This window comes from Condylostylus longicornis, unplaced genomic scaffold, assembly GCF_029603195.1.
Source record: "Condylostylus longicornis isolate FDR11 unplaced genomic scaffold, ASM2960319v2 ptg000575l, whole genome shotgun sequence".
NCBI lineage: Eukaryota > Metazoa > Arthropoda > Insecta > Diptera > Dolichopodidae > Condylostylus > Condylostylus longicornis.
Genome location: NW_026578530.1, coordinates 3,503 through 18,170, shown reverse-complemented (window position 1 = coordinate 18,170; position 14,668 = coordinate 3,503). Strand labels below are relative to the sequence as shown.

At 44.6% G+C, this 14,668-nt stretch overlaps 4 protein-coding genes across 4 annotated transcripts; 1 reads left to right on the top strand and 3 right to left on the bottom strand.

The window, feature by feature from the left end:
- Positions 1-155: 155 nt before the first annotated feature.
- On the bottom strand, positions 156-1,609 carry LOC129617605 (myosin light chain kinase A-like; the record flags this gene model as incomplete). Its single annotated transcript, XM_055532755.1, has 5 exons — positions 1,411-1,609; positions 934-1,330; positions 627-832; positions 296-557; positions 156-215 (listed from the first exon to the last, which is right to left on the bottom strand). Coding segments are annotated over exons 1-5 (1,124 nt in total), but the record flags the coding sequence as incomplete, so codon positions are not given.
- Positions 1,610-1,939: 330 nt separating this feature from the next.
- LOC129617604 (3-isopropylmalate dehydrogenase-like) lies at positions 1,940-3,272 on the top strand. Its single transcript, XM_055532754.1, has 5 exons — positions 1,940-2,306; positions 2,370-2,558; positions 2,618-2,828; positions 2,885-3,060; positions 3,109-3,272. Exons 1-5 carry the CDS (start codon positions 1,940-1,942, stop codon positions 3,270-3,272), a joined length of 1,107 nt encoding a protein of 368 aa, XP_055388729.1.
- An 868-nt stretch (positions 3,273-4,140) lies between these two features.
- On the bottom strand, positions 4,141-6,702 carry LOC129617603 (5-oxoprolinase-like). Its single transcript, XM_055532752.1, has 2 exons — positions 5,517-6,702; positions 4,141-5,444 (listed from the first exon to the last, which is right to left on the bottom strand). The coding sequence occupies exons 1-2, from the start codon at positions 6,700-6,702 to the stop codon at positions 4,141-4,143; spliced, it is 2,490 nt and encodes an 829-aa protein (XP_055388727.1).
- Positions 6,703-7,370: 668 nt separating this feature from the next.
- Positions 7,371-8,531, bottom strand: LOC129617602 (uncharacterized). Its single transcript, XM_055532751.1, has one exon. The coding sequence runs from the start codon at positions 8,529-8,531 to the stop codon at positions 7,371-7,373; it is 1,161 nt and encodes a 386-aa protein (XP_055388726.1).
- Between the last annotated feature and the right edge of the window lie 6,137 nt (positions 8,532-14,668).

Genomic DNA, 14,668 nt, shown 5'->3' with positions numbered 1-14,668 from the left:
CAGTCGGATTCACATACAATCAATTTGGCTTGAAGTCATCGAACATGCAATTAAACTCAGAATGGCGCGCTGGAGTCGAGAACGTTTCGCGAATCTTAAGAGGCTGAAAATCATAAAAGAAGAATTGATTGAGTAGACGTTCACATAAGGATTACCTTTCGACCACTCCAGAATCTAAAGCAGGAGCCAAAGGAGGAGAAGAAGAAAGCCCACGGCTGAAAGGAACAGGAATAAAAACATTCAAAAATAGTTGATCACAATAGGATCTCATAAAATTGACCAAATTCAATGATACTAACGTGTTCGAGCGCTTCTTGAGCTGTCATTCGCTTCATCCCGTCCTTCACCAACAATCGACGTACAAACTCTTTCGCAAGTGGACTGACTCGATCCCATCTGCACATAACAAGGACAGAACAGTGATAAAAATTCATCTATCGGTGAAGTTATTCGAACACACCTGGAGCCTGATAATGAATATTGGGCTTCGAGAATACGAGAGAACATTTCCTCTTCAGCACCATAAAAAGGCGGATATCCCACAAGAAGAGTGTAAACTGAGAGAGATATTCATGAATACGATCAACCCATGAATAGAAAACGATCAATCTAATGATGCGACTCACCAATGACTCCCAGTGACCACAAATCGCATGCGCTGGTGTAACCGCCCAAAAGGGTATCGGGACTCACATAGGCAAGTGTACCGCAAGTTGCATGCATGCGTTTGGGTTGCTTAGGATCCCAAATCTTGGCAAATCCGAAATCAATCAATTTTAAACTCGAATTTTCACTTGTTGTGTCGTACAACCAATTCTCTAACTTGAGATCTCTAAAATCACATGAGAGTATAAATTGTGCGCTCTTCATGAATGTTAACATTCTATTGGGAATTCAGTCTATCCCGATTGTGAACAATGGATTTGATCTTACCGATGCACAACTTTGTGTCCATGAAGGTAACAAATAGCCGAAAACATCTGGTTCGCAGTATGTCTTGCAGCAGATTCGGAATAAACCTTCCGAGCACAAAGACGTTCATAAAGTTCACCACCTGACGGAAACGAGAAATTTTCCTTCTTAAAAACAGAAAAATCAACAATCCTACCAGAGCAATATTCCATGATTAAATGCACTTGGTGTGCGCCTTCCCAAATTTCGACTAATCTTGCAATGTTTGGATGATCGAGTCGCAAATAGATTGACGCTTCATTACGTAACATGTTCACTTTGTCCTTATTAGCTCCAGTTTTGCTGAACGGCTTGACAGCGTACTTCCTGCCGGACTTTCTATCCACAGCCAGGCGGACCGGGCCAGAAAAACCAGTTCCTACAGAGACGAAACAAGCTGTAGTGATTCATCGAGTCACTGCTTCACATCTGGCAATATGGCTCTATGAGATCACTCACCTAATATTTTGCTTTCAAAACTATAAAAATCGAAGATATTCCCCCGTCGGATTCTGGCTGATCCGAGCCGAGATCCCTTCATTGGTTTTAATATTTGTCCTTGTTTCTCAAGCTGCTGTTGTTGTGTTGCTGCAATTCCACCGTCAGATTGAACGGAGCTCTTCGACGCCCCCGTGCTTGATTTACAACAATTCCCCATTTTTCAAAACGAGTGGATCAAACTTCTCGATCCCCTACATACCAAACCCAAAAATGACGATTCGGTCAATTTAAAAGTGACATCAAATAACTTGGAAGTAAAAAAATTCCTCAGTTGAGATTTATCTAATGCGAGATGTCCCAAAACATTGGTGACATTAACTGTTCTGCTGAATGGGACATTCTATCTGATTGAGATGGTTCGTGATATCAGCCATAAATTGAACTCGTATTGCAAATTTGTTAAAATTCCGATTAATCCGTTAATTCAAGCGCAAAGGTTGCTAAATCATAAAACTCCCTCACAAAATCACGTTTCTAAAAAGTTCAAATGTTGTCTGCAACAGACCAATTCACTACACGCGTATACAACATAGCTGTCTTACCCGGAGATGGAATCGGCCCTGAGGTAATGGACGAGGCTGTCAAGATCCTTAAGAAGGTAGAAGAGCTTTTAAGCCACAGTCATGACTGCTGCACCCACGCAGCGTCTTCATCGCCGCCTCATGGCTCGCTTGAGGAGCTCCCCTCTGTACGCTTTAATCTCGTCTATGGCTTGGTTGGGGGGGCAGCATGGGAAAAATATGGATCACATCTACCAGAAGAAACTATCCAACTGGTCGATCGCTCTGATGCAGTTTTATTCGGGAGTGTTGGGGGGCCAGTGAATGCAGCAGACGATCCGAAATGGAAAGACGGTAGGAGGATCTCTGAGCCTCTTGTTTGCTTGCGTCTATCAGATTTCCCTCTTGTGATTTCAGCTGAACGCAATTCTCTTCTTGGGTTGCGGGAACATCTTTCCCTTGGCGTCAACGTGAGACCAGCTGTGGTGTTTTCTTCGATGAAACATTTGAGTCCCTTGAAGAATGAGCGAATAGCGAAGGGAGTCGATCTGCTTGTTGTTCGAGAATTGTTGGGTTGCGTTTATTTTGGAGAGCATAGAACAGAAGGTAGTCCATGTAGAAACGCGGAGATATGTCTAACCGACGACTCGAATGATGCTGCTCAGGTGACGTCGCAACAGACGTGATGCGATACACAAAGGCCCAAATTGTTAAGGCCTTGGAATTCGCGTTTCAAGTCGCCCAACTTCAACCAAGCAAAGAAAGGCGCAAGGTCACTGTTGTTGATAAGGCTAACGTGCTTGACTGTTCGCGTTTATGGAGACGCACTGCGATGGAAGTTAGAAGAGGATTCCCAGATGTGCGCTTGGAGTTCATGTGAGATCGAACCAATGGACCGAATCACAATGCTGCACCCAATTTGTTTTTTTTAGGTACGTTGACACCGCTGCGTTGCAGTTGCTTCTGAATCCATGTTCGCTGTCTGTTATCGCGACGGGTAACCTCTTCGGCGACATTCTCTCCGATTTAGCAAGCGGGCTTCCCGGCTCACTCGGATTGATGCCAAGCGTCTCATTCGGGTCTAAAATTCATCTTTACGAACCTGCAGGTCAAAGTCAATTCAGTTGTGGAGGAGCAAACATTTATTTTTAATCAGGAGGCTCCGCGCAGGATATTGCGGGAAAAAATCAGGCGAATCCAGTCGCGCAAATTCTATCAATGGCAATGATGCTGCGATACTCGTTCGGCCTGGATTTGATCGCAACTGGCGTCCAGAAAGCAGTCGAAGAAGTCAGTTCTTATAGAGATATCATTAATTGATATGGCAACATCATTCATTGGTGCGACATCAATGATTACTGCAGGTGTTGAAGCTTGGGTATCGTACTGCGGATTTGGCGATTGGAGTGAGTGTGGATTGTAAGGGGTTTATTTGGCTTGACGGTTATTGCTGATTGATTTGTTGATCAGGGGGAGTCAGTGGTTACAACTTCTGAAATGGGAGACGCTATTTGCAATAAGCTTGAAGAGGTCTTGGGCAGCAACGGAAACGATACGGAGTTGAATTGACTTCGATCTTAATTTACTTTATTCGTCTTCATTATTCGTCTTCATAGAAACAAACTGCAAGGTTTTCTTCTGTCACACTCAGAAGGAGCAAGATGTTCTTCTGTTACACAATAGAAGTATTGTGTTCCTCTCTCATTCAAGCGAGATGTTAAGATAGTTCCCAAGACATTTGACCTGATATTAGAAAGGCGTCATCGGCAATTTCCCCCTTTGTGAGAGGATATAAACAATTAGAGGATACAAGGATAACAACTTGCACATCTCCATCTTCCCAAAGGAATCCTCCAATTGTTGTCCTGGGCTCCTTAATCACGGAATTTGCTTTTGTGGATGATGTTAATGGTTTGTGTAGTGGCCATGGTGATAGTCGCGCCTATCGTTTAAGCAAACGTACTTAGATTTCACGAAAGTACGCGCTGGGTTTCATGCGTGCACAGTTGTAATTGGAGCATGAAAGAAAAACAAATTTTGTAATCAATTGATTCAATCAAAACAAATTTGAATCAAAACAAGTAACTGATTCAGTTCAGAATCCTAAGAATTAGGAAGTATGGTGAGATGGAAGATAAGCAGCATTAACCACGGGATCAATAACACAGCGTATCGTTTTGAGGGACATTTAAGAACCGAACTTTCCAAATCCACCTCCTCCAGGAGTGTCAATCATCAAAATGTCTCCAGCGCTTATTTGAAATGTTTCTCTGCTCTTCAACACTCGGATGGTTGATTCAAGCATCGGGAGTCGTTCTCGAATTTCATTCAAATCACGTTCTTGCTTTTCCGCAATTGAATTGACAAACAGGCGATTCAAACCCGGAGAGCCATTTAATCCTCCAACAAACCAAATGGCTCGATTTCCCGTTGGCCTGAAATAACGAACAAGTTCAGAGAACCAGTCAAAGAACATACCAGATAGTATGGAACATTCGACTTCTTCTAGAAACAGTAAAGTCCTTTTCAATCCATCTCCACCACGATATTTTCCTTGTCCCCCTGTATTAGGACGGATAGAAAACTCCAGCACAACCACTGGAAATCTAGATTCGAGCAATTCAACGTCCGTTATACGTGAATTCGTCATATGAGATTGAATCGCTGAACATCCATTGAATCCATCTCCTGCTCCTGTACCTCCACCAAGCGTTTCGTAATATTGAAATGCTGAATTTCCAAATGTGATGTTGTTCATCGTTCCTTGGCTGGCTGCCAGTTGTCCCAAGCAACCATAGAGCGCGTTTACAGCACATTGTGATATTTCAACATTGCCTGCGGCAACTGCAGAGCCTTCCCGTGGGTTAACAATACAATTGTAAGGCACCTTGATCTTGAGCGGTCGCATACATCCTTCGTTCAAAGGGATAGAACAATCCTTGATCAGAGTTCGAAAGACATAAAGAACTGCTGCGTGTAGAACACTGAGTGGCGCATTATAATTCATTGGATCAGTTTCAGATGAACCTGAGAAATCTATTGAAATTTCTTCCCCTTCTATCTCAACTTTGACACAAATTTCAGAACCACCATCCATACAACACGTGAATGTCTTCTCTTTGATAGATCGACCTGGTTTCATCGGATCCCCAGAAGAATCCTCGAGATAGAGTTTCTTGATAACACAACGTGCTGCGCGTTCCCCTCCATCAAGAACGTGACCCATGTACGCTTGTACAGCATCAAGACCGAAAGATTTCACAGCTTTTCTCAATTCTTCAACTCCTCTTCGGTTCGCTGCAATCTGAGCTTGCAAATCCGCAATATTTAACTGAGGATTCCTTGCTGGATACTTTCCTGACGATAATGCTGCTAAGACATTGTGAAGTAAAAACCCTCCACTGTCTGGATCTACAATAAGCATGTTGTCGAAAACGACACCTTCCTCTTCGAGTGTACAACTCATCGCTGGCATCGATCCTGGAGTTTTCCCTGAAGCATATTCGGATTAAAAACTGACGGGCAATAGATTTTATTGGCTGAGAACCTGAACATGAAATTTACCTCCAATATCTGCGTGGTGGCCGCGAGATGCTACGAACGCAATTAGGGAATTCCCATGCTGCTGCTCGTCCGTCAAAAAGACAGGCGTGATCGCGGTGATATCAGGCAAATGCGTTCCTCCATTGAAGGGATTATTTGAAATAAAAACTTGACCAGAAATGAAGTGGTTGTTCTTAGATCGGATGAGTGATTCTACGGATTTTCCCATGGACCCTAGATGAACTGGAATATGGGGAGCATTAGCAATTAAACGCCCATGAGAATCAAACACAGCACACGAGAAATCCAGGCGTTCTTTGATGTTGATCGATTGACAAGTTCGCTGCAAAATGGCACCCATTTCTTGAGAGATTGTTTGGAAGTAGTGATTAAATAATTCCAGCCAAAATGGGTCGGCGACGGTAAGATTGGACGGTTTCGAGCGTTCCTTGTTGCATTCATGTTCAGACGCCGTCAGAAACAAACAGCGATTCGCATCTAGCGACGCCTTCCATCCGGGAAGAACGACGTTTGTCCCAATTTGGTCAACCAAAATTGCAGGTCCATCGAACTCGTTTGGTGTGACGGTCTCCGTGAGATCAACCAGCGTGGCTTCAACCCAATTTCCATGCAAAAATGTCTTACAGCGTTTTCCTTTAATAGTGGTGCCGTTATTGGATTCTTCATGGCAACTTCCATTGTTCTTTCCGTTTGCCTCTCCATTTGAGTCTTTGGAATCTTTGATTATTTCAATCTTCCAATCGGTTAATGCTTTATCCCCCTGTGAGGTTGCTTCAATTTCGACTGAGGAAATGTTGATCAGATGATCTTCAGGCAAACAAAACCCGAACTGCTGGTGGTGAGTCGTAAGAAATTCCTCCCGGAGAGAAGAAAGGGAGCGCCCAATTCGATTTGAAGGAACTGGAGGAAGAAACTCCGAAACGAATTTATGATTTGGATCGGGGTCAACAACTTCTGTTTGATCTAAGTCGTGAAGTGTGAGACCTCTGATGGCTGCTGCTTGATGGGCGCAATAATCGAGCATCAGTACCGTGTCGGTGTTTTGATAACACAATCTTAATTTCACTTTTATAAGTTGGGACACAATTGGGACTCCTTGGGATTCTAAATCGTCACTTAAATGCTTTCCCAATTCTAATACCAACAGATCGATTTTCCTTCTCAGAGTCTTTTCTTCCAATCCCATCCCAACAGTTGATTGAATCGTTCGAGTGATTTCTGATAATCCAATACCCACCGCTGAGAGAACAGAAGCGAGCGGGTGGATGACGACTCGCTTTATCCCCAACCTCTTCGCCAACTCGCATGCATGTTGACCCCCCGCACCTCCAAAACAACACAAGACGTGGTCCCCGATGTAAATTCCCTTATGGCTCGAAATTTTGTTAATCGCTGACGCCATCTGCTCGATTGCAATTTCAATGAATCTTTCGGCTATTCCTTCAATCGTTGTCATCCATATCGGTAATTCTTTACACTTCGAACTCTCGATTGGTGAAATCCTTCGATCAATAGAAGCTTCTGCATTGCACATGTATGCATGGATGATGTTCTGTTGCAGCTCCTCGAACTTTATCGTTGCAGCTTGAACTTCTATTGATTCATTTCTGAATTTCCCAAAGACTTTTGGAAAGCCTTCAGGTTGTATTCTTCCAAGGATGACATTACAATCCGTGATCGTTAGGGGCCCCCCATTGCGGTAACACGCTGGCTACGATACAAAACAAAAATCAATATTAAACTGAAGCCTTGGCTGGTTGCACCTTTCAAGCAGCTATCAGCTTCAGGGTTCTACCATCCAAATTTTTGTATCTATGGTATTGTATCATTGATCGTTTTTCTTTTCTAGAACATTCAGTGATTCATGAAACTCACTCCTGGAGTGGCTCCCGCCGATTCTGGCCCCACCATCAACTTGACTCCATCAAATTTGACGATGGAACCACCCCCACTGGCTATGGATTCAACGTCACATGTCGGTCTACATAAACTGATTCCCCCAATTTCGCACTCAACACGATGAGCAACTCCATTTGAAAGATGGCTCACATCCGTGCTTGTTCCCCCCATATCGAAACTAATCACATGATTGAATCCATACGACTGACAGAGACGCCATGCACCGACAACACCACCTGCCGGTCCGGATAACAGACTATCACGTCCGCGGAAATATTCAGGTTCTGTTAATCCGCCATCTGATTTCATAAGCAAAAGGTGGCCTTCATGAGACTCCTTTGTATCGGGCTGAAATATTGAATCAAGTGGGGGTTTGGGACATACATTTGATGGATCGACGGCGATTTCGGAGGCGAGCTTTGTGACATAGTGATCCAATAGTGGAGTCAAGTAGGCGTCGACGACTGTCGTCTCTGCTCTTGGAACAAATTTGGGAATGGATTCTGTTGAGTGGGACAAATACACGTAGCGAAAACCGACATCCTGACACACTCGTCCCACTTGTATTTCATGATCAGGGTAAAGGTAAGAATGGAGGAAAACAACAGCACAAGAATCAACATGGGGATTCAATACTTTGATTGATTTTAATTGACATTTTAAAGACACAAGTGCAGCTGACGAGAGAGGAATAAGAACAGAACCTGTCGCGAGTACTCGTTCTTCTACTTCGATGACATCATAATGGAGTGGTGAGGGCTTCAATATGTTCAGTGCAAAGATATCTGGGCGAGTTTGATGACGGATCCGCAGCGAATCCTTAAACCCTTTCGTTGTGATGTAGATGCATTTTGCACCTTGACGCTCCAATAGAGCATTCGTTCCAATCGTTGTCCCAATTTTGACCGTCCCAATGAGATGAGACGGCAGAGGATCTGACGGTGCAAGCTTCAGTAGACGTTGAATTCCCTTCGTTGCGTCTGAATATGTCTTTGCATTCGTTTCTGTTCTCTCTGATAAAACTTTTGCGACAACAAGTCTCCCACATGGAGATAAACCAACACAGTCAGTGAATGTTCCTCCCCGGTCAATCCAAAATTGCCATTTGCCAGCCATTCAGTGTTTAAGAGAGTGACTCAAAACAGGACCAGCAGAACAAGGCTACTCACAAGCTATTGAGGAACAAAGAATCGTAAGGCCTGTCTGATGCGCTGGATGCAACAGTCGAGTTTTAAATTGAACCAGAAATATGTAGCAGCTAATCCAGACCAACGCCTCAATTTTGCACACAAAGTTGAGTTCACTCTTAAGTCAAAACACAAACATTCTTCTGTGTTTAATGAAACTCCGACTTGTAAAGGAATCATTGAAACCATACGAATTAGGATTCCTTGCTGATAAAGGTTTAGTAAAATGCCAATAAATGAACTGTTGGCATCCAACACGAAGTCGAGATGCCTCTAGCAAAAATTATGTTGTTGATGCCCTTACAAAGAAGAGTCATACTCCTTTACAGACAGCTGGGTGCATTGCTCTGCTCGAGAATAGAACAGTGAAATGCAGGAGATCCACCATTCCCAACCAGGTAAGTTTATTTAGTTTGTTACTCACCGAAGCTCTAGGTCATCTGGCACGGCGACTGCCTTTCCTCGAGATTGCATGTAAGCTGTTGACTTCTTGGGGCTTGCGTTCAGACCAAAGGCACAACTAGCACATTTCGATTGTGAAAACGGGAGAGGAGTGCGCTAAAGTGCCAGAAGTTCGTCAAAAATAGGGTTCTCAAGAAAAGCGACCGCAACACACGTTCCAATTCTGGCCTGTAAGCTGTACAGAACGTAAACTCAGAAAAACATCAGTAGAAATACATTTCAAAACGGACAAAACAAATCTTATCGCAAGGACTTCCACTCGAAACCACAACGGCAGCGCAAAAATTAAAAATCTAAGAAGGAAGTATGCAATTGATATGAGCATGAGTATTGTACTCGACAAGCTCATGGCGATAGAGTATGGTTTTAGTAGAAAAACATAAACGGGAGTTAATTGAAAGTATCAACAAAATTAAGAAGAATGAAAAGCCCCCCCGTCGGAAGACAATCAGACAGCTGATTACGAGCTATGAAACGGATTCCCAAAAATGAGGACTAGGAAGTCCCAAAAATGAAATCGGAAAACGAATTGAGAGCCAGCAGGTTAAAAAATAAAGAGCAAGGCGGCGGATAAAGAATTCATCGCAAATCGAAAAGCAAAAATGCAAATAGGAAAAGGATGAGGAGGGAGAAAGGAGACCGAATCAGGGGGAGATGTAGCAAATGACTTGGAAAGCAGATAATGGGGGAAGTTCTAGCAGAACATACATTCTAGAGAGGAGGACCGAAGATCATTCCCTCAACCGAATCTAAAGTTCTTCGTGTGGATTCCTTAAGTTTCCGGAAAGGTTTTGTTAACAATCGACCAGCGTCGTTATCCAACTCATTCGAGTCGATAAGCTCAGAGAATTCCTACGAACAGTGAACCAAGAGAGTAGCGTCAATCTCAGTTGATACCCCCAAGACTAGCAAGACCTTGCGATGTCTATATGAGAATTATGTACCTCCACTAATTGTTCAAAAGTTGGCCTCTGGGTGTTCAAACGTTGCAAGCATCTTTTCATGATTCTACTTAATCCTTCAGGACAGTGATAGACGGTATCCAATCGATGATTTCCCCACCCAACAGCAGCAATAACATGATTTAAAGCCATTGAAGAGTGAGGTACCCTTCGCGATAACATCTCCCTAACAACAAGCAGACAAATCAGAATGGAAACTGCACAACATTTTAAGTGGAACGCAGAGGGAGATTCTATCATTCGAGTACCAGAGAATGACTCCAAAAGAGTAAACGTCTGCTGCTTTCGAGAACTCGGATCCCCGAAGCACTTCGGGTGCCATCCACTGAGGTGTCCCAATCCTGCCACGTGTTGCAGCCATGGGGCAGTCAAGAGTCCTTAGCGCCAGACCGAAGTCACAAATCTTCGGCTCTAAATTGTCGTCTAAGAGAATATTGGGACTCTTCAAATCGCAGTGGAGGAGCCCCTTTGCGTGTACGTACGCCATCCCACTGCAAATTCCCTGAATTTCAAAATATCAACTGGTTAATGAATTTTCGGCTCACCAAAGCAATCTGTGCAATGCGTACAGAATCCAACATCACTCCTCTGCTAGAATGAATCAATCCGAACAAAGAGCCACCCGATACGTATTGCGTCACCAACCATTGCCTTTCAAAGTCTAAGCAAACCCCCCAAAATCGAGTGACATTTGGATGCCTCAATGACATCAACACTTTCGCCTCGTCTGCAAGGTCAAGCAGCATTAAAGCAACTCGGTGCCGGTGTCGTTCAGCTAAGCGTTCCTCGTGCTGTTTTCTTCGATCGAGCTCAGATTTGATGACTGATGCTTTTTCGCTTGTCATGCTTTCTTGATCCTTAGAGGACAACCTTTTCGGATGACTTGCCACTTCTTGGAGGACGTCCTTTTTCGGTGCGGTTCTCGGAAATGGCGAAACTCTGAATGCTTTTATTGCAACTTCGGCGTCTCCCCCCCACAGACCTCGATAGACAATTCCGAATCCACCCTCCCCAACCAAACGACACCTCCGTAAAGCAGACGAGGAAATCAGACATTCACGAAAGAGATCCCGTAAATAGCGGAGGATGATCACCCACTGGAAGATAAGAGTAAAAAGAGAGAATTGAAGAGAAGAATTCTTAAAGCTTCCAGATAGAAATGAATTGAGTAACAAGAAATCAATCAAATAACAGAGTGAAAGCAGCGCCCACCATTTCAATTATGATCTATTCGTTTCTAAGTCTTCGTATGTGATCCAAGTTCGTATTATTCTATGTGGCTCACAGGTTGTCCTTGAAAACGTCGCTTTGTTTCGCATCGTGATAGCGCTTGAGCAGCTTGTATCAGAAGTTGTCTGTGAGTTGCGTCCCTGATTCGCAATTCATGCTCAAGATCTTGCTCAGTGATGTTGATTAATTCTGCGAACAAGGCGGTGTAAACTCAAAGGAATCATTGATAATTGATGAATATAGATGAATATAGAATCATTGATGGATGGAATTCTAATTCATAGACAACGTCATCGCCGTCTTACCTTCGCCACCAATGTGGTTCCGTTGGAAAACAGGGCCCAAATGCGAGAGGCCCAAGCACGATAGGAACTCAGCAAGATCTTCAGCACTCCATTGTGTTAATTCTGGCATTGCGATTTCCTCACTTGCTCCAGAAGAACTCGAAACAATTGAAAATGCTTCCGATGGTTGCTGTTTGCTCTCATCCCTAATTGGTTCTAAATCAAATTGAAAGGATTTGTTGGTACTGGGTTGGACAACTTCCCCGAAATCAATTAGGGGTCCTTTGTTAAGGGCTTCCGCCATCACGAATTCCGACGTCGGTTCTTCAGCTGCCTCTGTTCGACGAACAGGTATTTCATTTCTTGTTGAATGACCGTCCGATGGGACAGCTGGGACTTTTTCACTCGTTGATTCTTGACCTTCTTCCGTTTTTTGTTCACTTGATTTGTTTTCGTTGTTTTCAGCTGCATGTTGGTCTGTGGTCTCGGTCATTTCAGAAGTTGAAGACGTTGGAAGAAGCGTATTTGGAACGTTTGATGGCAAAGATGTCGACGAACTCTTCTTTTCAAGCCGATCATCTGTGGAGGAGTTCGTCGAACACGTCGATCCAAATCTTCCGGGCAGAGAGGCGCACCACCGTTGGAATTCTCCCTCCCCGTTAATCAACCTGCAACTCTGATGGGGGATCGAATTCTTGTACACAAGAGACCGTTGAGCGTCAGATGAACTTTTATCGAGTCCCACTGGCAATGAAGAATCTGATAATGCGCAGGATGCCAAAGATGCACAATTCGCAGAATCACTCCCAAGTCTTCGTCGCAATCTGAAGGAATTCCGGCGTCGCGTTCCAGCGTTGCAGTCATTGTGGGGTTGAATTTCTTCTGATCTTCTTCCCACAGCACCGACGAATGCGCTCATCAGTGTGCTGGATTGCGTGCCTCTAAAACAGGAGGTTTGGGACGTAGCGTACTCTTGTCCTTTTTTTGCAACGCATGTTGATCCTGCATAGTGTGACGAGGAGGTTCCCGACGTATAGAGGGGAGTTTGGAGCGTACTTGACGCGGTAGTCGATATTGCAGAATCGTAGGGGAAGAGAAACTGTCCCACCTCATGGTCAGACAACTTATAGCTAATGGAAGAAGGTTTGTTATCAGCCGAATCAGCAACAGCTTCAATACTAGAAACTTGCGTTGGTTGATTGATCGGAAGATGTTGCTGTCCTCCATCTTGTGCAGAACTGTCTCCACTTTCTTGTTGAAAAGAAACGGGAGGGTCAATTGGCGGTGAAACTGTAGGAGAAGAGCTTCCCGGAGAAGAATCAAATCCCTCGGCAATTGGTTTCAGTTTCCAAGGTGATTGTTTCACTGGGTTGCAGATTTCGCTGATTGGTGCATGAACTGGTTTTCTAATGGGAATCGATGACGACGCTTCCGAGGGCAAAAAGTGGCGATCGATAGGGAGGATTTCTGCCACATGAACCCTCCGTTGCGATTCATCTAGAGATTCTGAGGGAACCGCCGCGGCGTCCTCCCCGCTGATTTTGGCTGCAATTCGTGGCGATCGAGACGTGGAACGCACTTTGGGGGAAGTTTTCGGAAATGAGGAAATAGAAGTTGTTACATCATGAGAAGACTGCTGAGAGATGGAAGTGTCTTGAGGTTCCTGAGAGGAAGTGCTCTGTAAGGTAAGGGATGCATCTGATGGTAACGACCGATTTGGGAGTCCAAAAGACAGACTGCAGATCGAATCAGACGCGTTTTGTTGAAAAGTCATGATTTTTTCCGCTATTGCTTGAAAATCTTGCGTGCGTAACTTCCTTCTATACATCAGCAATTCTTTCAACCAGACACGTCTTGTGAGTTTTCCCTGGTTCCACCATTCAGCAAAAACTTCTCCTCGAGGATGGATGAGGACACCTCGGCCGTGTTTCCTGTTGCTGGAAAATTGGCCGAAGAACGTTCCGTGACGCCGCATCACCAACATGCCCCACCCTGACCTCGCATCCATTCGAAATTCCCCTTCGTAGCGACCCCAAGGAGAATAAAATTGGACACCGCGTCCGTTTCGTGCGTCCTGAGACCACCATCCAGCGTAGACTTCCCCATTAGATGTGAACAGCAGCCCATACCCATCCCTCTTGCCTCTCGCTAACTCCCTGAAAACAAACTCTAGATACGAGAGTGTCGAAGGAATCTCTCACCCTTCGTAACGGTCTCCATTACGATACGACTTCACAGCGTAGCCCTTTGGCATCGGTTTCAATGAAATCTCAATTCGACCAGCTGATGTTGAACGTAACCGTGATCGTCTTGATGGAAAGCGTTCTTCTTGTTGATGGGAGAATCCATCGTTGATGGGAACAGTGATTGAATTGTCTGGAGGAGAATTTTCTTTGCGATAGAGATCTTTTTCAATAGCTTGGCCCGAAAGACTTCCGTCGTTATCTATGCTGGTCAACGTCGCTGCAGATGGAGCTGTGAGAGACCGGAAAGATCCAAGGTCAATGAATCGGCGACGCACTGTCGAGTTGTCAAGATGTCCCTGATTCAGTTGTCGGAGTGAGAAAGGCGGAGCGTCATCCCATCGTCCGCCTGCTCCTTGTAACAGACGAAGATCAGAAGGTTGAGACTGCATATCAGCTAAGTGATTGTTACGATATCCTCTTCGAACAATTTTCCAATCTCCGTCATCTTTTGATGAGCTGGAGCACTTCTTCTGATCAGGCTTTTCTTGATTCATCGGATGTCCCTCGCTGCTGCTTGTCGTGTCGCTTCCGCCTATTCGTGGAGTTCGATCTTCATCTTCGTTTGAGCAACGCAAGCGATGGGACACCACCTCCCCGCGTGCGTGCAACGCCGAAAACTGTCCGTGATCGATTCGACGTTGTTGCGCAGGTTCAAGGCGAACGGGAGGCTGCCAGAGACCTCCAAGGTTCGGGTTGCCAGCAATAGTGCTCGCGCTACTAATTTGTGCGGAAGTTCGACATCCGCCGAACGAGTGACTTGCTTTGAGGGCGTGGGGTTTCGGCGTTCCGTCATTAAAATCACTTCCATGATGAGGTCCACTTCTAGTATCGAGACCGCAGTCAGCAATTCCGCGGTGAAGTTGGTTGGATTGGTTACTATGA

Excerpts from the sequence above, each read along its gene's own strand:
- LOC129617604 (XM_055532754.1), top strand. The coding sequence starts at position 1,940 with ATGTTGTCTGCAACAGACCAATTCACTACACGCGTATACAACATAGCT. Across the intron at positions 2,559-2,617 it reads TGGAGAGCATAGAACAGAAG|GTGACGTCGCAACAGACGTG; the intron begins GTAGTCCATGTA and ends GATGCTGCTCAG. Across the intron at positions 3,061-3,108 it reads TCATCTTTACGAACCTGCAG|GAGGCTCCGCGCAGGATATT; the intron begins GTCAAAGTCAAT and ends ATTTTTAATCAG.
- LOC129617603 (XM_055532752.1), bottom strand. The coding sequence starts at position 6,702 with ATGGGATTGGAAGAAAAGACTCTGAGAAGGAAAATCGATCTGTTGGTA. Across the intron at positions 5,445-5,516 it reads CCACCACGCAGATATTGGAG|GGAAAACTCCAGGATCGATG; the intron begins GTAAATTTCATG and ends AATATGCTTCAG.
- LOC129617602 (XM_055532751.1), bottom strand. The coding sequence starts at position 8,531 with ATGGCTGGCAAATGGCAATTTTGGATTGACCGGGGAGGAACATTCACT.